The sequence below is a fragment of the Diabrotica undecimpunctata genome, chromosome 6, assembly GCF_040954645.1.
Source record: "Diabrotica undecimpunctata isolate CICGRU chromosome 6, icDiaUnde3, whole genome shotgun sequence".
Classification (NCBI taxonomy): Eukaryota; Metazoa; Arthropoda; class Insecta; order Coleoptera; family Chrysomelidae; genus Diabrotica; species Diabrotica undecimpunctata.
The window spans coordinates 48173523-48196649 of NC_092808.1; the positions used below are offsets into that span (position 1 = coordinate 48173523).

The 23127-nt window shown below is 32.6% G+C and overlaps 1 protein-coding gene across 1 annotated transcript in view; it reads left to right on the top strand.

Moving 5' to 3' along the window:
- LOC140444332 (uncharacterized) overlaps positions 1-22640 on the top strand; it is a 97289-nt gene extending 74649 nt beyond the window's left edge. The window contains exons 3-5 of the mRNA XM_072536083.1: positions 8455-8596; positions 8678-8806; positions 18297-22640. Of these exons, the coding sequence (XP_072392184.1) occupies positions 8455-8596; positions 8678-8806; positions 18297-19591 (1566 nt within the window). The 3' untranslated portion in view covers positions 19592-22640. The remainder of the gene's footprint in view (positions 1-8454; positions 8597-8677; positions 8807-18296) is intronic.
- Positions 22641-23127: the final 487 nt, after the last annotated feature.

Below are 23127 nucleotides of genomic sequence, written 5' to 3' on the forward strand. Positions count from 1 at the left end.
TACGTCGCTGTGTACTGTGTCTTCCCAGCGCTTTCTTGACTTTCCAACCGGTCTCTCTCCCTGCATTCTAGCATTCAGATCTTAATTCTTTGATATTCTTACCTCACAAATTTATGAACAACAAATAATACCAATCGCACCGAATGAATGTTCATAACCAAAAGTCCTTTGTCAAAAGTGTGACAGTGGTGCTTCCTCATACAGTTGATAAAGCTCGTTGTTGTATCGACTTCTGAAGATTCCGTTTTCCCTCACAGGTCCTACTATTCTCCTCAGTACATTCCTTTCGAATGTGTCGAGTTTGCTTTTGGATATTTCTTTCAGGATCCATGCTTCACTGCCATAGCATGCTATTGGACGAATTAAGGTTTTATAGATTCTTATCTTTGTATTTCGGTGGACATTTTTAGACCGAAATATATGGGAGAAGGCAAAATAAGCTCTGTTTGCCTGCGTTATTCTCTTTCGTATTTCTCCATCTTCTGATCTGTCGGCATCTATTTCGACTCCCAGGTATGTAAACTTTCCAACCCTTTCAATTCATCTTCATGTATAATGTTTTGTGGGACTATATTTCTTCTCATCTATATCATTATATTTGTTTTTTCTGTGTTAATTTCCAGACCTAGCCTTTTTGTTTGCATTTTTAACTCTGGGTATTTTTCTTGTGCTGCTGTTGATGTTCTACTCATAATATTAATATCATCGGCCTAAGCGGCCAGTTGAACCGTTCGGTTGGTCAGTAGCTTTCCTCGTCCAGTTTGCATTTGCGTAACCCCATACTCCAGTGCCAGGTTAAACAAAGTTGGGGCCAGCCCATTTCCCTGCTTTAGTCACTGCGAAATTTATTTTGAAAAAGTCTGTTCGGTGGTTTTGTATTCGTACACATGCCTGAGTTTAATTCATTGTGGCTTTAATGAGTCTAATTAGCTTGTGTGGTATTGTCAATGCCAATTCAGTCAATATATTGTAGGTTTGTTCATTTTGAGTCGTATGCCTGTGTGAAGTTACAAACACGTTGTGAACATCAATGTCATGTTCTCATGATTTACTCAAGATCTGTTTGACTGTAAATATTTGATCCAGTGTCGATCTTCCCCTGTCGGAAGCCCGTCTGATACTCTCCAATAATATTTTCTGCTAGTGGTTGGAGCCGCTGGCTGGTTTATAATATACGTGAGGTCTTTATATGCTGTACATAGAAGAGAAATTCCACGGTAGTTTTTGCACTGGAGTTTGTATCCTTTTTTATAGATCGAGCGTACTATACTTTTCTTCCAGTCGTCGGGTATTTTCTCTTCTTGCCATATGTCTTTGATGGGCGCGTGGATGTGACTTGCTAGGTGGTCGCCACCTACCTTATACAATTCTGCTGGTATTTCGTCAACTCCCGGGACTTTATTGTTTTTCTGGGCCTTAACAGCTTCCTCTATGGTTGGAGCTTCTACTTCATTCTCTATTTCATTGTCTTCTAGGTAGTTCATACTCATTTCATCATCCATGTCTTCTTGTATACCAAGTAGGGCCTGAAAATAATGCTTCCAGGTTTCTGTGACTTTCTGTTGGTCACTGATTATTTGCCCACTTTCATCATTACTTGAGATTTTTACTTCACACAGACTTGTTTGAGATCTATACTCACTTTTTATCTATTTTAGGTATTCGTAAGCCCTTCTAATTTCGTTGTTTTTGAAATTTTCTTCCATTTTTTTTGTCCATTTTCATAGGCTCTTTTTTTATTTCTACATCTTGCCTGCTTTCCGTCTTGCGAGTTCAAATGATGTTCGTCTTTCCCGTGTTCTTCTTGTTATATACATTTTGTGTGCTTCATTTCTTTCCTCTATTGCTTGTCTGCACTCGTCATCGAACCATGCTCCTCTTCTCACCTTTTTCTTGTTTCTCTTTACATTCCTGAATCTTCAGTTTTTCCAGGTCCAGTTTGTTTGTTCTTTGTTGTCTTTCGTTTCTTTCTTTGTTAACTCTGCATCTAAATTTGGTTTGGAGTAAAAGATGGCCTGATCCACAGCATGCTCCTCGTCGTGTTCTCACATCTGAGAAATTTATTACTACAAGTCATTAAAAAAAAACATTTGTGAATGCACAGTGGAGAAAAACCTTACAAACTTTTAAAATTTACTAGAACAAGTATTTTGAAAAAACTCTTGAGAGTGGAGGAAAACCTTACAAGTGTGAAATTTATTTAAAGCAATTAACTAAAACAGGCCATTTAAAAGCACATTTTGGAACAACCAGTGGAGAAAAACCTTACATGTGTCAAATTAGTTTTAAGCAGTATACAGTTATAAGTCAGTTGAATATACATTTGAGAACACACTTTCGATAAAAACTCTAATGTGTGAAATTATGTTTTAAGCAGTTTTCTTAAGTATACGAAATATACGAAATACGAAACTACATATGAGATTACACACTGGGGAAATTTCTTTTAAATAGTTTGACGCAGCCTGTGATTTGAAACAACATACAAGAACGCAAAACTGGACTAATACCATCAATTATTTTCGCCCACTTCTTAATACTTGTAGTTCCCAATTTACTTCATTCATATCGCCTTTTGTACCTTCCGTTATTGCTAGTAAACTCATTCACACGTCTTAATTTTTTTGGTGGTCTAGGCGTCTTTTTACTTGTCGAAGAGACTTCATCTCCATTTCTTATTCTCTTACTATCATTGGTGGTTGCCTCACTCTGCATTTTACTTGCTCGCTGTACTTTTAAGTCAGTCAATATGTATTATTCTATACCGTGATGTAATATATTATGTTAAAGGTAAAAGAGAAGAAGACCGATGACAGACGGATGTCATCCGGTACCGCCCATGGTACAATGAATACACAAGGTATGATATTGCGCATGACATTTGACAGCTGGCCCAGGAGTGTGACGTAGTTAAGATCGCCTGAACCACCTCGAACCCATTATTACAGCTTAACGTACACATTAATTTTGAAATTATGGTTAAAAAGTGATCTATTTTTTTTTTTTAATGTTTTGTTTTGGTTATAATTAAATAAAAAATATATTTTCAGTAGCGTAAAACCTTTACTTCTCTTATAGATTCAGGCAAAATATTTATTTTTGTTTTCATACATATAGTAATAATATAAGTACTCTTTTTGTATGCAAATCCCTTGAAATTTAAAAATTTTCTGCAGAGGAAATACTGTGAATAGGTAAATAGTAGTAGATTTGCTTATTCTGATTCACTGTCACTCACTTCCAAGCAGTTTTACTGAAATAAAAACAAAATAGAGTACAATAGAGAAAAATCTGTTTTACAATTCAATATGGTTTTTTAGATGAGTTATAATAAAATTTATTAAAATAAAAAATATACACATTACTATAACCTACCGATTATTATATGCAAAATTTACTTATCAAACAATATAATAATATGAAAATAAGACACAAATTAGTTCAAACGCAAAACACAATAAATATCGACTTCAGACGACTTTACACCGGCAAGACAGAAAGCTTGTATAAAAACAAAAGTTCAACAATAATATCGGTTATCAATGGTGACTATTGCAAATTGCAAGTTATGAGATAATAAATATATTTTAAAGTATCTTAATACTGACTGAGTCATCTATTTTATAATAGAAAAATAATTTTGATATATGCTTATATATGTGTCTTTATACAAATGGTGTTTAGTTACTATTTATTTATACTGTATAGTATATATTATATAGTAGTTATTTGCCATTGTATATCTGGTTTTGTACCTTTTTCAAAGTACGCTGTGCAATTGCTTGTTGCAATAGTGACAATGAAGATAAAATCTTTAGGTTTCATACATTTCCTAAAGATAGCGTGACCAGAAAACTGTGGATTATATCTTATTGTAGATAGGATAATTTTAATTGTAATACTGCAAGAATTTGTTATACACATTTTAAAACTGAAGATTACCAAAGAAATCTACAACAGGAACTTTTAAATTACGTTTCTAAAAAGGGTCTAAAACTCAATCCTGAGGCAGTACCTAGTCTTTATTTGCCTAAATCAACATCGGCTACCCTTTTAACCAACCAAAAGAAACGCGTACAAGGAGGCGAACACAGAGAGTCCAAAAGGTATGTTGAGCAGCTTCTTACTACTTCTAGGTCAACGACGTAAGTCTAAATCTTTATTTTTATTAATTATTAGTCATGAAACCTTAAATGGTTTTTTCATATCGATTTGTTAAGTAAGAAATTAAGCTGGATTTTCACAGATCCGATATCCGATGACACGAAATACGAAATTTTTTGTACGAAAATATTTGATTGTCGTATCCGAAATTTTTTGACATAATATATGTCATATATATGTATGATGTGTCAGATTATTGGATGGATTAATACATAGATAAATAATATATAATTTCAATTAACTGTCAATAAATGTTAGCTGTTTTGTTTGATATAATATATATTTATATTATATTGAGCTACGTTCTCGTCGTTTTTGCCTCACATAGTGTAGAAGACCCAAGAGCAACACTTTATTTCATTGCATTTATATAATGATTAGGTCATTGTTCCATTTTAAATATATTTCAAATAGTAAACATAAACACAGGGTTAAGGTTTAAGTTAGAATGTCAACAATGTCAAAATTCATCCGATTTTCGTGCAAAAGTTAAAATATTTTTAACTTCTTCCGATGACTTTTAATTTCGTACGAAAATCCCACCTGTCATTTTTCAACCAATGAAATTCGCTGAAATTTATATCGTATCATCGTACCGTCGGATATCGGACCTGTGAAAATCCACCTTTAGCCATTCGCTCAACTCGGACATATTTTGACAGATTCATAACTGGAAACCTACAACACAAAAGTTACTAACTCGCAATATTAACAGCTTAAATAAACTTTTATACAGACTTCTTTCATTGAAAAAAGAAGAATTAGGGTTACCGAAAGTAAAATGTCAAAAGGGCCTGCGTAGCGCAAGCGGTAGGATGCTTGCCTCGCAAGCCGGTGGTCCGGAGTTCGAATCCCACCGCCGGCAAGAACATCTAGACATTTTAAAAATGTCTATAGGCCCCAGGTCGACTCAGCCTGAATAAAAATGAGTACCTTAGGTAAAACCAGGGGTAATAATAGACGGTTGAAGCGTAGCACTGGCCATGTTACCTTCCTTGTATACCGTAGGCCCTAGATATAGCAGACTACCCTGCTATACTCCCAAAGCCACGACAGCGGTATAAAACGAGAGACTATTATAAAATGTCAAAACATGGAACAAAAAATTTCGGTATAGCAGTGTTGCCATGTTTTTATAATGTAGGTGCTGTATGCTTCAAATATAAAAAGATAAAGCTTTTAGAAAAGTACATTTTGTTTTGTTTATATTATGTTATGAATTCTGCAATTTTTGATTTATATGAAACAAGAGTGAGTAAATATTTGTTTCTTTGGAGATTAATTGCAGTTAATTATTAAATTTTTTTTTTTATAATTACCCTTTATAAATTAGAGAATAGATTTCGCAATCGACAAATCAGCAGTTGCCAGATGACAACTTGCAATTACTCTCGAGAGAGACAATTATTTACTCGTTATTGCTTCATATAAATTAAAAAATCGGTTGCCTGTAAAGTCGGTTTTACGGGCGAAGATTTTACGTGACAACGTCTTTTTCTCGGTAGAATATTTATTGATATGAATATTATTAAATTGCACAATAGGAACAAGGAATTGAATGAAAATAAGAATTGCACAAATTTTAGAAACTATAGAAATATATTTTGTTTACTAAAACATTGTACATGTAAACTTAAACTTAACTAATTTCTATTTGAGTGATTTTGTTGAGGATAGGACGATGATAGGAGAAATATGAAATGAAAGGAAGTGTTTCTGCTGTAATGTGTCTTGAACGCCAAGAACGCTCGAGAAAGACAGAGACACAAGCACGCACCGATTCAACGCGCCTAATTCTCTATTGCTGCGCGCGCAGCGGACCGATCATGTTTGAGTGGGAGAGAGACGCAAGGCATTCGCCGGTCCGGCGGGCCTCTCTCTCGTTCGGTGACTCATCGTAACAGACGTGAGCGGGCGTTACACTTTTTCATGAATGACTCCGAGCCACAACCTAATTTAAGACGTTGTCACGTCAAAAATTGCAGAATTCGTAAAATAGTATAATCGATATGTACTTTTTAAAAGCTTTCTCTCTTTATATTTGAAGCATATATAACAGATGCATTCTAAAAACATCTCAAAGATCTCAACACTGCCAAACCGAAATATTTTAATTCTTGGTTGATCTTTGCGGCTTGCGGCTATAATCAGCTTGTACTTTCGGTAAACTCGACCAAATTTTGGGTAGGAATATTTAAAAAATATAATTTAACATAATTATTTATTATATGGTGCAAATAAATAAACATTGATTGTCGGTAATTCGTAGCGTAAGTTCCATTTTATTTACTATTTAGTTTGTTTACTAATATTGGCTATGAGTATGTATGTTTGGTTGTATAGTAATTTCCAGCCACTTCTAGTCTGTCAAAAAGTAACTAACTTCGCAAAAAATAATTACTAAATTCAGTAGACACTTATGTCACTTATAGACAAGGGCAAGGGACAAGACAGTTACAGTTCGGACATCGGACTGGTAGGGTGTAAATGGTCTTTGACTGGTAGCGAACCGACGATACATGATATTTTCCGGAGCGATTAATTACAGGGACCCGATCCGTTGACTGCGCATGTGCGAGACGACTGCGTTCGAAATATTTGGAACCTTCACCTTCAAATGGCCGCCATATTGTTTTGATATATTAAAAATCTTGATTATTTTAAACAATTTTACCCATTGTTTCATAATTTAACAGTAAAAAACAGTGATATTTAATATGTTTTAGTTACGTTTTTTTTATTAAGACATGTATATATACTTTTCTTTGCTTTTTATGTAAATTTTTTTTGATTTATACTACTTTTTCTGTTATTTGTTCTGTATTTTTGATTATTTGGGCACTTTTACTAGTTTAAAGCACAGAAAACATTAAAATTTGAGGGTTTTTTTTCACTTTTTCGGCTAAGTCCACAAAAAATTTGGCATTTTTGAGGCGTTCCGGCTTACTAAATAATTACCTCGACAGGATATGATTGAATATCAATCACTCACAAAAAAGAATAGAAATATGGAATAGTATTGTCCTGGTATAAAAGTATAATTTACAAGTAAAACAAGAAAAAGCAGTTGATGTTAAAACATTGTTAGAACAATATTACAGCTTAAACTGGAAGAGTAATAAAGAATTAAGGTATTTTAAAATTTAAATTTAGTTTACAAATAATTTGTTTACTTTCAACAACAATAATTCAATTTAAGTTTATAATAATGTATTATATTCCTTATCTTCACTTATAAACGTATATTACGTTAAATATTTTAAATTATCTGGTGCAAAGTTAACAACCTCCATATGCTACTACAACAAAATAAACAATATTCGGCAGTATATCAAAGTCATCAATATCGACTAGATTAATGTGATTTTCTTTCTTATCACTGAGAGTACAAGTTATTTATTCTCTTTTAGTTATGAATGTAACAACCAAAGAATATAGACGCTTATAACAACTATCTACCTGTAGAAATAAATAGTTTAAAATTTTAAATTTTTATGCCTAAATCGTTTTTATAAATTTGCTCAGATTATTTTAGGTGGGAGATTGTCACTTTTGATGTCATTGTCATTTCAAAAATGCACATGCGCAGTTGACGGATCGGGTCCCTCATGATACCCTAGAATAACAGAGACACATGTGTTGGGTTGTTCTCTGATGATACTATGATTAAGAAGATAAGATATTGCGCATAAGTCGTGACGTAATTGGAGAGCTGCACGTTCGTAATGTTAGTTTTTTGTATGTGTCAATAAATAATCTTTAATAAATAGTTTGGAGATATCCTTTTGTGTACGAATATTGTAATTATTAAACCTTTATTTAATATTATCATTTTGCTAATCGAATAATTTCATCACAGAATGCATAAAAATCCCATTTAACTTTAACAAGAATTCAAATTCTGCTCTCCAATGACGGCATGCGCGAACACGACCAATTTTGTGCTACGGGAAGATCCGAACCGAAGATCCATGATATAAGGAAGGATACATTGTTTGTATTTGTATCATGCCGAAGATCGAAGATCCTATCTTGTTATTCATATAGCAAAGAATATAGACGCTTGTTCGTAGTATCATGGGGTCCCTGTAATTAATCGCTCCTATATTTTCCAGGGGAGCATCCGGGCCTGCCCCAATACAAATATTGGGTAGATATTTTCGTGATAATATTCATGTAAACAAGGAATAGTGACAGTGTATCAGTGGTATCAACCAATGAATGAAACAAATAAATACGCATAGCTGGTACACCACATGTTTTGTTGCAATTGTACTACATTTCTAATATATTTATTCAGTTGATATGTCAACTATGGAATTTAAAGTTGAAATTAAGGAAGAGTTTGTTGAATATAACCAAAAAGATATAGAAAGTCAGGTATCCACATCAACAGTTCTGGAACAGTTCAAAAATGAACTAGATAACTCAGGTAAGACAACTAGTAAACATTCGTGTGGTACTAGTACTAGTGTAATAAACTGTTAAATAATAATGTGATGTAATTTATTAGAAATGGCACTAAAAGCTAAAATTAAGGAAGAGTTTGCGGAAGGTGGACAAGGAGATTTGAAGCAAGTAGAGAGATTTACATCCCCAGATCTTGAAGACTTGATTAATAAACAAGATGAAGATAACTCAGGTGAGAGATGTGATAAAAATATGTAGGCAGAACTTATTTTTTATTAATGAATTTTTGGGTAAAAAGGTCTTATACTCACAATCCCTAATAGTTTTTTTATTAAAATAAAGGCTCTCACTGTTTACAAGTTTTTACAGCATCTTTAGGGCTTCAAGAAACTAAAAGCTGAAGTAGATGTAAGCAAGTGTAAAAATTTTAGAGTGGTATGGAAAGGACTTGTTAATAGTCAGTTATATAAAACAAAGTGTGTTTTAAATGGACCAACTTCACTCTAATGTTGACTGATGCATCAGTTGCATGAGTCAACACTAATTTTGAATAAGAAATTGAGATTCAACTGTGCAAACAATTTGTATATCGCACCTTTATTCAAAAAAAGAAATAACTCAAAATTTCAATTTGGTGGGAAAAGGCATTTAAAGTTTGATAATATTTTATAGACAACAATTTGCAAAAAAAAAATATAAAAATGGTTTTATAGTAATTCCAAAAGTAGGAGTGGGTAGAGGAACTAATGCATTATTATATTGTGGTTCCATATTATTATATTTTTAAACTGTAATACGTATAAATTAATTTTATAAAAAAAAGTTCATATTTATTTTACTCTTTGATGAAAAATATAATAATAAAACATAATTTAGACAAAGTCGAAACAATTGTAAATAATTCAGTTTTATATTAAAGTCACGTATCATGTAGGTGAACTATTTAGACTTATTGCGGTATTGGCTTATACTAAAAAAATAAACCACTGAAATATTAATCTTTGTTCACAAATATAATACGATTGTTGTAAATAACAAGTCGTGTTTTTTTGTTTTATCTATAATTATTAGAGAAAACATTTTACATTGGAATATACAAAATTAAATAACACATTCTTATTAAACAATTAATACCTAAGTTTGATTATACTCATAATAGTCATAATCAATATATTTAAAAAAAAACTTAAAATATAGAATTATAAAACCCAGCATAAAATGAAGGAACTAATCCTTTTGAAATTAGTACTTGTAAGTCTTTTTTCTAATTGTCACTTATTTTTTGTTTATCACAATAGGCTGCTTGAAGTTCTATTTCTGTAATTAGTTTCATTTTCTTCTGTTTATTTCTAACATTTACTTTCCAGTAATTTTCATCTTTGTATGATGTTTTATAATAAATAGAAAAAGGATTTTCTTTAGAGATTTTCAAAATTTTAATTTCGTTCCAATTAACATTATGTCCCTCTGTATTAGTTGAATAATTATATCCCTATTCTTCTTGCAATAATTTTAAATCATGAAATGATTCAAAATTTAGTTCATGAACAATTATCGAAGGTGGAGACTTTTTGGCATTTTTAATTAAAGCAATATATTGGTCTGGTGTGTATATGGGACCAGATTTTAATTTTTTTTTAATTCTACACTATCAGCCTCATTCTGCGTGTGACCCCTTATTAAATATTTATGTGTTATGCTTTTTATTGTCAATGTTTGCACAGCATGAAGATAAAGATATGTTAAATATTTATTTTTATTCTGGCCACAACAATTGTCCGAATAGAAAATTACTTCCTTTTCATCATCGTCTTCATCAGTTATAGCTTTTAGATATGCCCATACACATGATCAGATTTCTATAGCCCCACGTTTAGCCTCACTGTCCGACCAAAAATAGCAATGTACATTTTTGTAGGCTACCTTAAAATCCTGTGGTGTTAATTCGGTTAAAGTTAAGTTGTAGCAATTAAGCTTAGACTTATAGTAAAAGGGAGAAGAGTTACCTCTTGGGCATTTCAACACCGCTTCTAAATCAAACACAACTACTTTGATATTTTTATTTATTTCTCTGCGATCATTAAACTTTTCAATCCTACTATAGTTTTTCTCTTTTATATGCGTTTGGGATTTTTCTTCCAGGTTCTTCTTTTGGTCAGCATTAGAATTATTATACGAGGTGCATAGATCACATTGATCCTTTTTTGGTTGAAAAAAGGAGAGATTAAATTCTGTTGTAAATATTTTATAATATTTACTATAAGTACCTGCGTCTCTATTGTCATTTTCTTGTTTTAGCTTAAAATCATTGAACAAATCTTTGATATTTTTGCTGCCATCAATATATTCCTTTGTTGTAGAAGCTCGAAGGTAGTGTGATTCAATTTTAGGGATATATTGAATGTGCTCAATGATTGCAGCTCGTAATTCTGAACTAATTTTTCTATGACATGTCATGTCTGCCTCTAAAATCAGTTTGCGAAAAATCGTTGTTGTTCATTTTATTCTGTACCGTAAATATCATCCTATCGGAGATGTTCAATGTAGCCTTGTAAAAAGTTTTACAAACTCTAATCATCGTATTATTCACAATGAAATGAAATGCTTTATTGTTGTGTCTGGGTTTCTGAGCATTGCTATATTTGTATTTAGACTGAATGTCAATCATACTGGCACTTATGTATGCTCTTTGTTTACTTAAATGACCTAAATCCCAAAACTTCTTAAAAAGGTCGTACCTACACTCTATATTAATATTTGTAGTGCATTTAAGTCTACATTTTTCTGTACATGGTTCTTTAAGACACCTGGCTGGAATAGTCTTTTTTGTTTGCGACATGGATACATATGATTTTCCTGTATTACGCCTGCGCTTAAGTTTATTCTGTTTCCATTGGGAAGGATTTTTAGTCCATTTGCGCCCCTTTTTTCGAATATAATTACCAGAAGAACGATAGGAATCTGCCGAACTGGTGGAAGAAGATCTCAAATTTTCAAAAAAGTAGTTTCTCTTTCTTTTAGATTCAATGTTAATAATTGTTGGATCTGTATCGCTTAAGTCAACATCACTTTCATCAGTACATAAAGAAATATAATAATCTTGAACCTTTTGTAACTCCCTGGGACGACGATTTACTACCTAAAAGATCAATATAATTTAATAGTATAAATTATCTATAATAACTATCAACAGCCATAAATAATAACTTACAACGCCATCACTGTCTAGTTGATCAACAGTCACGTTTTGAGTAATATGGGTTAGTAAGTTTACTTTTGCTGGTAATGGAGAACAATTTGACGAGCCCGAAGATGAACTATCGGATGAATCCAAAGATGAAGCTGACGATGATGAACTATTTGATGAAGACTGAATAAGACGATGTCCTTCCTCCGTAGTTAAGCATCCAGTAACAATATCCTCATTGTCAGATAAACTACTGTCAGTGTCATCATAAGGTACTAAGGGTTGTATGTTTGCAAACTGAGATTTCTGTAATTAAACAGCATAATTATTATAATTTATGGTTATGGTATTAAAATACTAATTAAACAGTAAATTTGTGATTCAGTTTACAAGCTTTAAGTACTTACTATTACAGCTACTTCAACTGAGTTATTGTTACTATCCACTGGTTCCGGTACCATTTTAACCTCCATGTTAACATTCTTCTGGATCTCAACAGCGAAACTATTTTCACTTAATAATTAAAATCAAAAGAGAAATTAGAGGCAATGCTCAGTTAAATATTATGTAAAAATTTTAAATACTCACCTCATGATTAGATTTCTCAGTTGGATTATAATCCGATGACATATTTTTAGAATTCAGCACAGTATTTTCAACAACTAAGCGGAGTATTTTTCGTGCCTCGAAGACATCTTAAAGTCTAAAAATAAAGATACCGCTTAAAATTATGTTTTATATAATAAAAAATATTAAATAACCACTTATTAACAATAATTAGTTTTCAAGTTTAAATTATAAAATAATTGGACAATAATTATTAAACAGAAGTAACACAAAAAATTACTATTTTTCTGATATCTAAATAATATAATACTGAAGCAATACTTAATCACTCATGATTTGGTTAAATATTTTAATCAAAAAATGCATTAACTTAAAATGTTTTTTATAATCCTCTGATGTAATTTATACTAAACTGTAATAAGTTACACAGTCACAATGTTACAGGAAAAACGATGTCAACCTTTCTAATAAAGTGAAACAACTCTAAATTAATGCACTTCTGGAAAAAATAAACGTATATTAAATAATTACCTGATAGTATAACACCAAAAGATTTAGAGTTACTTCACCTTTTTAACTCACTGCACAGCTCTAACCTCTCCTAACGCCGACTCATTACTAAATTTGATCACTTTATCGGTATCAACTTGTTCGCGCCTGTTAGTCAAAAAGAGAAACACTGTCATCTATCTCCTCCATTTTTCATCATAAGGCGCCAAAGGTTGAACTAGACATTCTCCTTGCATAGTTATTTCACTTTATGATGAAAACTCAATAAACGCAAATTTTGAGTTATTTCTCTTTTTGAATAAGGGTGCGATATGATGTACAGATATTATCATTGATATTTATTTAACAGAAAGAAAACTCAAACTTATTTATAGAAAAAGGAAACAAAAAAATACCGTATTTTGTAGAGCACAAAGAGCATGAAGATGGTTATGTGTGGCTTTTCCCAGAATTAAAGTTAAATAGGTGACATGGCCATGTATTAAACTGTAATATATATTTTTTCTATATTTAATTTCTCCATATTGCTCTTCCAAGAATCCCTATTGCAGATGAGATTTTTTTGCATAGATGTTATATGTGATACTCCCAAGTATGTCTATGGTCAATGTACAGTCCCATATATTTAATACATTCCACTTTTTGTAAAAGCCTTTATTCAAGTACTATCATTAAGTGTTTCAACTCTTCTCACTTTGTTATATAACTTGATTTATCTGCATTAAGGGTAAGTTTATAATGATCTAACCATCCCTTCACTATCTCAAATTCAACATTATTTTTTGCCTCGTTAAGGGTTTTTTCTAAAGTGTACAATGCAGGTATCATCAGCATACATTTGTATTGTACCTCTTAATGACAATATTGAAATTCAATTAGCATAAATAAGGAACAGTGTTGGACCAAGTATCAAAAGTAGGTAATTGTTAAACCACTTGCAACATTATGCCTCTTATGTCTAAAGTTTCCAATACAGATAAAAACATGTGATCAACTGTATCAAAGGCTTTCTTCAAGTCAAGAGATACAAATATACAAAATTGGCCTTTATCGACTTTATCAACAATATTTGTCATAAGATCAACTGTTGCTGTTGTGTTGCTACCCTGTCTAAATCTATATTGGCCTTTATATAAGAAATTTTCTTATCTAAATGGTGCATGCTTCTATTATTTACACATGTTTCCAGAATCTTGGGTAAGGCCAGTAAAAGTGAAATGGGTCGATAATTACTAGATATTGAGAAGTCACCTCCTTTATATACTGGAACAACTTTTGCCATTTTTACGGCACTGTGATCACTTCCTGTAGTGAATGTTTAATTTACTAGAGTACTACTAAAATAGTTGATATTTTACTCTTGAACTCTTTAATAGTATCAACTGATAACTTGTCTAGTCTACACATAGTTTTACCCTTCAATTTATTTATTATATCTTCAATTTCCTCCTTTCTTATGAAGCTTAAAGAAAATATGGTGTTTGTTAATGGTGGTCCTGGTGACATATCCAGAGGGTTGAATGGCCTGAGCAAGTTTTGAACCAACTGTAGCAAACTAGTTATTGAGCTTGTTAGAAATGAGATTGGAATCATCAATAACTAAATTAACTTTGATTAGATAAAAGGCATATATCGAGCACAGTTTAATTAAATCTTGCCCAAGTACTTTCGATCCCTAGATCATCTTCAGGGGCATTTCGTCAATTGTGGCCTATCCGGCAAGAACAAGATCCGGCCACAATTGACGAAATGCCCCTGAAGATGATCTAGGGATCGAAAGTACTTGGGCAAGATTTAATTAAACTGTGCTCGATATATGCCTTTTATCTGATCAAAGTTCATTTATTGGAGCATTCAACCTTATATTTATTTAATAACTAAATTGTCTGTTATAATTCTCTTTTTCTCTGTTCAATGTTTTCTGTGAGTGTTTTCTGAGATGTTTTATAAAGTTGAAGTAAATAGTTACGATTGGGGTACACCTTTTAGGTTAACTTGTATGAGGTATCTTTGGAAGGTTCTAATTATTTGATCACATAAAATGTTGGGGTCGATTGGGTTGAGTTTGACTGCACAAGATTTTAATTCAGCATTCAGTGATACATTCTTCTACAACTGCACATTCATTATTTGATTTAGTATTGGAGAATGAATAGTCTATAAGGGTTTTTTTATTACTTGTGCATCTAGGAGGTATAATTTTAATTTGATTTACACAGAAAAAAGTGTTAACGTTTAGAAGCATTTCAAGGTCATTTCTTTGTTTGATATGTGATAGATAGTCCACATTAATATCACCTATAAACCAACATTTCTTGTTCAGCTCATTCAACATGTCACGTTTGTTTTTTAGAATAGAATAAAATTCTTTTATGCTAAAATTCCATGGTCTAGGTTGAGGTTGAGTTGATTCAGGTCATAATTTATTCCACGCTCTTATCAGCGTTACTTCCGAAACATCAGCTCAAGCATTCACAGCGTTGTCGACTGCGTGTTTTAAATTATATGCTTTCCAGTATTTTGGCAAAGAATGTTCCTCTTCTATAACTAGGTTTTGAATAAATTTTTTTCTGTATCTTATGAATGTTTCAATGACCGATTGATCCATTATCAATCAGTATCAAGGATGTTGTATTCGCAGGTAGAAAAGAGCATGTGATATTTCTATCGCCACTTCACAGCATACCGGCTTCAGGATGGGCAGGTGCATTGTCCAAAATGAGAATCGCCTTTGGTGGCAAATTTTTTGCTTGCAAGTATTGTCGAACGTCCGGTATAAAAACCTAAAAAATAAGACGTTAGAAAAATAGATAAACAAATTTTGGTTTGCAGTACATACCTTTTTGAACCAGTCGGCGAATATTTCCTGGGACATCCATGCATTATGTTGTGCGTAGTAGTTAACGGAAAGCGAGTTCATATTTATGCTCTTGAAACAACGTGGTTTTTTTGCTATACCAATCAATAATAAAGGAACGCGATGGTCACCACTTGCATTTGAACACATCATTGCTGTGATTCGTTGCTTTTGCGTTTTAAATTCGGGTGCATATTTTTCAGACAGTGCAGCGAGTGTTTTCGTTGGCAATGCTTTTAACTCTTGATCGCGTGTCAAACCATATTCATCGATCATAGCTTCAAACTTTCTTTTATATTCGTCAACGACTTCAATTTTTCATCTTCGATTTTCAGATCCTGTATACCTTGGCGATTTTTGAACTTTTTCAACCAACTGCTTCTTACTTTGAATGAAGGATCGCCACTCAATTTCATGTTGAAAAACAACGCTTTTTCGGCAACAATTGGTTCAGACAAAGGAACACCTTCGCTTGTTTTTTTGAACGAACCACAAATACAGAGCCGTGTCGAGTGATTCATTTGTGGCTTTTTTCATTGTCTTACGATGTTTTGCCCGGCCATCTAACGATTCCGTTTGCGAAGCGTACTTTTTAATTCTTTCAGTATTTTTCTTTAAATTATTGATTGTTGTTCTCGGAACATCATACTTTTTGCTCAATGCGACACCATAAACACCTTTCTTTAATTCTGCAATAATTTCTATTTTTTTTTTTTTTCAATTGACAAAACACGTTTTCTTTTGGATGCTCCAGATGTGGAAGGCTCCATTTTTCAAAACTGAATTGATCAAACGACTAAGTGATACAAGCAATGTTCGAATCTGGATCAAACTGAATTATGGTGACACACATATATTGACTGTAATAATTATTGTGCTGTGCGTTTTTATTTTCGACTTGCGATTCTAAAAATAGAACTCTAAAAGCACGGTATCATTTATCATTACCTATTTAAATTGAAATTTAATCCAGAGCCCTGAATAAGAACAAAAATTATTTACATAAAAAAAATGCGAGTACATTTCAACGAATTTCGTTTGGCTTATCGCAATGCTCAAACAAAATGAATTGATGACTAAATTTTTACTTATTTAGTCAATATAAATATAACTTAGGTATGGACCCTGACGGTTAACAGAGGTGACATTTAATAGAGAGACGGATAATTGAAGTTCCAATGTAGTTTGATTCTCATTGAGCGGCTATTCATATACAGGATTTTTAATTTAGCACTTAGTCCACCTATGTTATAAAGCTCTTTTGAACTATCAAATAAACAAGCTTGAATTGATGGATACAAATGTCACCACAGCCACTTTTGCAGATGATACAGCAATACTATCAACTAACTAAAATTCTAAAATAGCGTCAAAAATCCTGCAAAATAACTTAAGTAAAATATAACAATAGATGATAAAATGGATAATTAAAATAAATGAAAACAAATCACTACACCTAACATTTTTCATGCGTAGGGAAACATGTCTGAATATATACTTAAACAGTAAAGGAATCCCACAAGGGGAAGAAGTCAATTATCTAGTTATATAATTGTACAGGAGATTAAACTGAAGAAAGCATATAATTACTAACCGAAAACAACTGGATCATAAGTTGAGAAACATGTATTAGTTGTTAGGCAAATAAAATATTAATCAACAAATCCATTCGGAAACCAGTTTGAGCTTATGAACTAGAATTATGTGGAATCGCCACACATTCCAATATTCAAATACAAAGATTTCAATCTAAAATATTAAGAACAGTACGAATAGTTCCGTGGTTTATAAGCAATAAATCCATCCATCAAGACGCCGGACTAACATATGTCAAATATGGTAATAAAAACTGCGTGCCAAAAACATACAGAGAAACTTAAAGTGCATGTGAGTGTGTTCGCAAAAAGTTTAGTAAATAAACTTTATACAGTTCGAAGATTAAAACGAAAAGTTCCGTTAGAGTTATTTGCTTAGTACTAAATGTGTATAAATATTTGTCAAATGTAGTCAATATTGAAGACTTAAGTTTAAAAAAGGGGTTTATCACTGGATACCCCCTGCATGTCATAATACTTGAATTGTCAGTCCTATTACTTATTGTGTATTATCTACCTAAACATTTAGGTTGAGATTGTATATATAGATAGTAATAAAAGTGGGGTTAATTAAAAATTATATAGTAAAAAGTCAATTGTCAACCCTTAAATTGCTCAGTGTATCACAAAATAAAATTTTTGTTAAAAGATCTTTTAGAAATAATTTGCATCGTGAGCTACAACCTGTGGGAGAAACTGAACAGTTTCTCCCACAGAAACCATATCTATGACTCAGACATAATCATTTTTCTAGTATATTAGTCCTATGGTAATGCTTTCTTTTTTCCTTTCAATTATCATAAAATCTTGGTATCATTCTATTGCTGATGCCATTCATTGGATCGTTCTTCTTAAAAAAATCGTACTATCTTTCTTTAGTACCTGGCGTTTTAGTATATTTCAGTTTTAATTATTATTATATTCATTCTTACTAAATTGTTTTACTCTTTGGTTCATCCTGCAGTTTCTGCATAAACAATTTTTTATAGTTTCATTTTTATTTTAGGTGTTTCTCAGAGCCGAATGGAAATTATGAAAACTGAACTTTCATGCACTACAGAACAACAAATAAATGCAAATACTGAAGAAACAATATTAAAAAATTCTGGTTGTATATGTAAAATTTGTTTTAAGCAATTTATCCATGCAGATGCTTTGAAACGACATATAAAAACGCACACTGGAGAAAAGCCTTACAAGTGCGAAGTTTGTTTTAAGCCATTTAGTCGAAGATACGATTTGCAAATTCATTTGAGAATTCACACTGGAGAAAAGCCTTACAAGTGCGAGATTTGTTTAAATCAGTTTCTTACTACATTTATATTGAAAAGACACTTGAGATTGCACACTGGAGAAAAACCGTACCATTGTGAAATTTGTTTAAAGCAATTTACTACAACATGTGAATTGCAGAAACATTTGAGAGTGCACACTGGGGAAAAACCGCACAAGTGTGAAATTTGTTTAAAGCGGTTTATTACTACAAGTCAATTGAAAAGACATTTGAGAACGCACACTGGAGAAAAACCGTACAAGTGTGAAATTTGTTTTAAGCAGTTTTCTCTAGCAAATAATTTGAAAATACATTTGAGAGTGCACACTGGAGAAAAACCGTACAAGTGTGAAACTTGTTTAAAGCATTTTAATTTTTTGTGTAATTTCAAAACACATTTGAGAGGGCACACTGGAGACAAACCTTACAAGTGTGAAACTTGTTTAAAGCAGTTAAGTACTAGAACTGATTTGAAAAACCATTTGCGAGTACACACTGGAGAGAAACCGTATAAGTGTGAAACTTGTTTAAAACAGTTTCATAATACAAGAATTTTGAAAAAACACTTGCGAGTGCACGCTGGAGAAAAACCGCACAAATGTGAAATCTGTTTAAAGCAGTTTATTACTACAAGTGATTTGAAAAGACATTTGAGGACACATACTGGAGAAAAACCTTACACGTGTGAAACTTGTTTAAAGCAGCTAACTACTACAACTGGTTTGAAAAACCATTTGCTAGTGCACACTGGAGAGAAACCATATAAGTGTGAAACTTGTTTAAAACAGTTTCGCACTACAAGTAGTTTGAAAAACCATTTGCGCGTGCACACTGGAGAGAAACCGTATAAGTGTGAAACTTGTTTAAAACAGTTTCGCACTACAAGTAGTTTGAAATACCATTTGCGAGAGCACACTGGAGAAAAACCGTATAAGTGTGAAACTTGTTTAAAGCAATTTATTACTACAAGTAACTTGAAATCACACTTAAGAGTGCACAGTAGAGAAAAACCAGTGAAACGTATTTAAAGTAGCTTATTACTACATGTCATTTGAAAAACATTTGGGAATGCACAGTGGAGAAAAATCTTACAATTTACTGGAACCAGTGATTTGAAACAAATCTTGAGAGTGTACACTAGAGAAAAACCTTACAAGTGTGAAATTTATTTAAAGCAATTTATTAAAATAGGTCCTTTAAAAGCACATTTTCGAAGACACAGTGGAGAAAAACCTTAGAAGTGTGAAATTTGTTTTAAACAACAGTTTCAAGTTATTTGAAAAGACATTTGATAACACACTTTAGAGAAGAACCCTGATGTTTGAAATTTTGTTTTTAGCAGTTTTCTCACAAACATATTAATAAATTTGAAGGTGCTCAGTGAAGAAAAACAAATGTAATATTTGTTTTAAGCGCAGTTTTCTCAAGTATTTAATACCAAACTTCTCTGAAAGGTAATTTGATAACACATTTAATATTTCACACTGGAGAAAAGCCTTATAAGTGTGAAATTTGTTTTAAGCTATGTATTTAGTCAAAGATGTGATTTAAAAACTCATCTGAGAATCCACACTGGAGAAAAGCCTTACAAGTGCGAGATTTGTTTAAAGCAGTTTTCTCTGAAAGGTAATTTGATAGCACATTTAGGATTGCACACTGGAGAAAAGCCTTACAAGTGCGAAATTTGTTTTAAGCAATTTAACCGTGCAGATGCTTTGAAACGACATATAAAAATGCACACTGGACAAAAACCTTATAAGTGAAATTTGTTTTAAGCCATTTAGTCAAAGATGCGATTTGAAAACTCATCTGAGAACCCACACTGGAAAAAAGCCTTACAAGTGCGAGATTTGTTTAAAGCAGTTTTCTCTGAAAGGTAATTTGATAGCACATTTAGGATTGCACACTGGACAAAAACTTTATGTGTGAAATTTGTTTTAAGCCATTTAGTCAAAGATGCGATTTGAAAACTCATTTGAGAATCCACACTGGAGAAAAGCCTTACAAGTGCGAGATTTGTTTAAAGCAGTTTTCTCTGAAAGGTAATTTGATAGCACATTTAGGATTGCTCACTGGAGAAAAGCCTTACAAGTGCGAAATTTGTTTTAAGCAATTTAACCGTGCAGATGCTTTGAAACGACATATAAAAATGCACACTGGACAAAAACCTTATAAGTGTGAAATTTGTTTTAAGCCATTTAGTCAAAGATGCTATTTGAAAACTCATCTGAGAACCCACACTGGAAAAAAGCCTTACAAGTGCGAGATTTGTTTAAAGCAGTTTTCTCTGGAAGTTAATTTGATAGCACATTTAGGATTGCACACTGGAGAAAAGCCTTACAAGTGCGAAATTTGTTTTAAGCAATTTAACCGTGCAGATGCTTTGAAACGACATATAAAAATGCACACTGGACAAAAACCTTATAAGTGTGAAATTTGTTTTAAGCCATTTAGTCAAAGATACGATTTGAAAACTCATTTGAGAATCCACACTGGAGAAAAGCCTTACAAGTGTAAAATTTGTTTTAAGCCATTTAGTCGAAGATGCGATTTGAAAACTCATTTGAAAATTCACACTGGAGAAAAACCTTACAAGTGTGAAATTTGTTTTAAACAATTTAGAGGAATGACAAATTTCAAACAGCATTTGAGATTACACACTGGGGAAGTGCCTTACAAGTGTGAAATTTGTTTTAAACAGTTTAGTCAAACAAATAATTTGAAAAAACACTTACAAATGCACACTGCTGAAAAATCTTAAGTGCGAAATTTGTTTTAAGCAGTTTCTTCGAGAATACGATTTGAAAAGTCATTTGACAGTGCACACCGGAGAAAATCATTATAAGTGCGAAATTTGTTCTAAGCAGTTTTCTCGAATGTATCATTTGAAACGACGTAAGAGATTACACACTGGAGACAAACCTTACAAGTGCGAAATTTGTTTTAAACAGTTTACACAAGCGTGCAATTTGAAATGTCATTTGCAGGTGCACACTCGAAGGAAGCCTTACAAGTTGTTATCATGGCACAGCCAGCGCTCGTCGCCGGCTTGTCCAAAGACGAATTACATCAGCCCCAGGGTTAGCTTGTCCCGATTTATCAAAGATCGAGGAGAACTGACAAAAACCGAATAAGAGTCTAATAGCAATCAAATAGTAACCGAATCCAAAAGCAAACCGAATAAGAATAGAAATTGAATAAGAACCGAATAGGAACCTCAAAGTAGCAGGTGATTTATTAATTGCGAACAAATTGCACAAAAATACTACTGGCCTAAAATATTCAAAAAAATAGCACACTATTGTGAATTAGGAACTGTAGAAAATACTTTTAGTGTAAACCATTGCAGACGCACTAGTAGCAAAAATTCAACCATGCACTGTGGAAAAGCATATTGTCTTAATTCTATTTCCAAAATCTACACAGGAAACATTTTCTTTGACAGTCATCCAAGACCGGTTTACGAAATGGGTTATCGCCTAACCGATAAAGATTACACCGTTAAAATCTTCACGCTATAAAAAAATGTATGCTACATTTTTTCTCCAAAGAGAAGGGAGTGTAATGATCGCACAGTCAGCGCAAGCTTCCCGCTTTCCATCTCTCGGCATGCATTAATTCCCACCGACAACTTACCACTAATATCGATGTGCGCTGGAGATGGAACACCGACAAAAGTGTAAACGTTTTATTCCGACAACGAACGAAGTTCCAGCCGGAGTATTGATTTGGTGAGACCTCCTACCCCGGGTCTTTGAATATTGATCAAAGGACACCCCTCTTTCTGTTCCCCGTCTGCGATCGAGTATTGATCTGTCGCTTCCATCCCTGTCCGTTGTCTAGTAATTATCGACCGGCCACCTCTAATCTAGACTGTAGGTAGTTTTTGGTTATTGGCTGAAGATCGTCCTTTGACTCACCCATCCAAGTATCGCCAATATTAATTTTTCGCAGCTATCAACAGCGGACCGCAGCTCTGTCGATTGTATTTATTAGGGGTTTGGCTTTTTATTATTATTGTACATATTATATAACAGTTTATGTTATTTATTTGAATATATTTTTATTTAGATTAAACTTTGTTTTACTGAATCTGGTGTCTAGTAGAGCTACCGTCACAAAGTGTGAAATTTGTTAAACAATTTTCAGAAGCAGGTCATTCGAAATCTCATTTGAGAATACACACTGCCGAAAAAGCTAATTTTTCCTAGGGAGAGTGGTAATATCGCGAAGCTAAGCAGAAATATCAAAGAAATTTACATTTTACACAATAATCAATTAAGAAATTGATAAAATCTGCACAAATATGTTTGGTTTAACATTTTATAAGAATTAAAAAAAAATTAATTACATATTACTAAAATATACAAATTCGCAATACGTGCTTTTTGCTGTATTATCGGTTAGCTAGTAGGGCAATATCGTGCATGTTATTTGAGCTAGAAAAATAAAAATAATTGAATAAATTTTTAATAAGCTTAAAAATAATCTATACTAAAACAATTTTTAATTGAAGGTGATTACTTGGCAACATCGCACTTAACGAAGCTCGTAACGATAACTT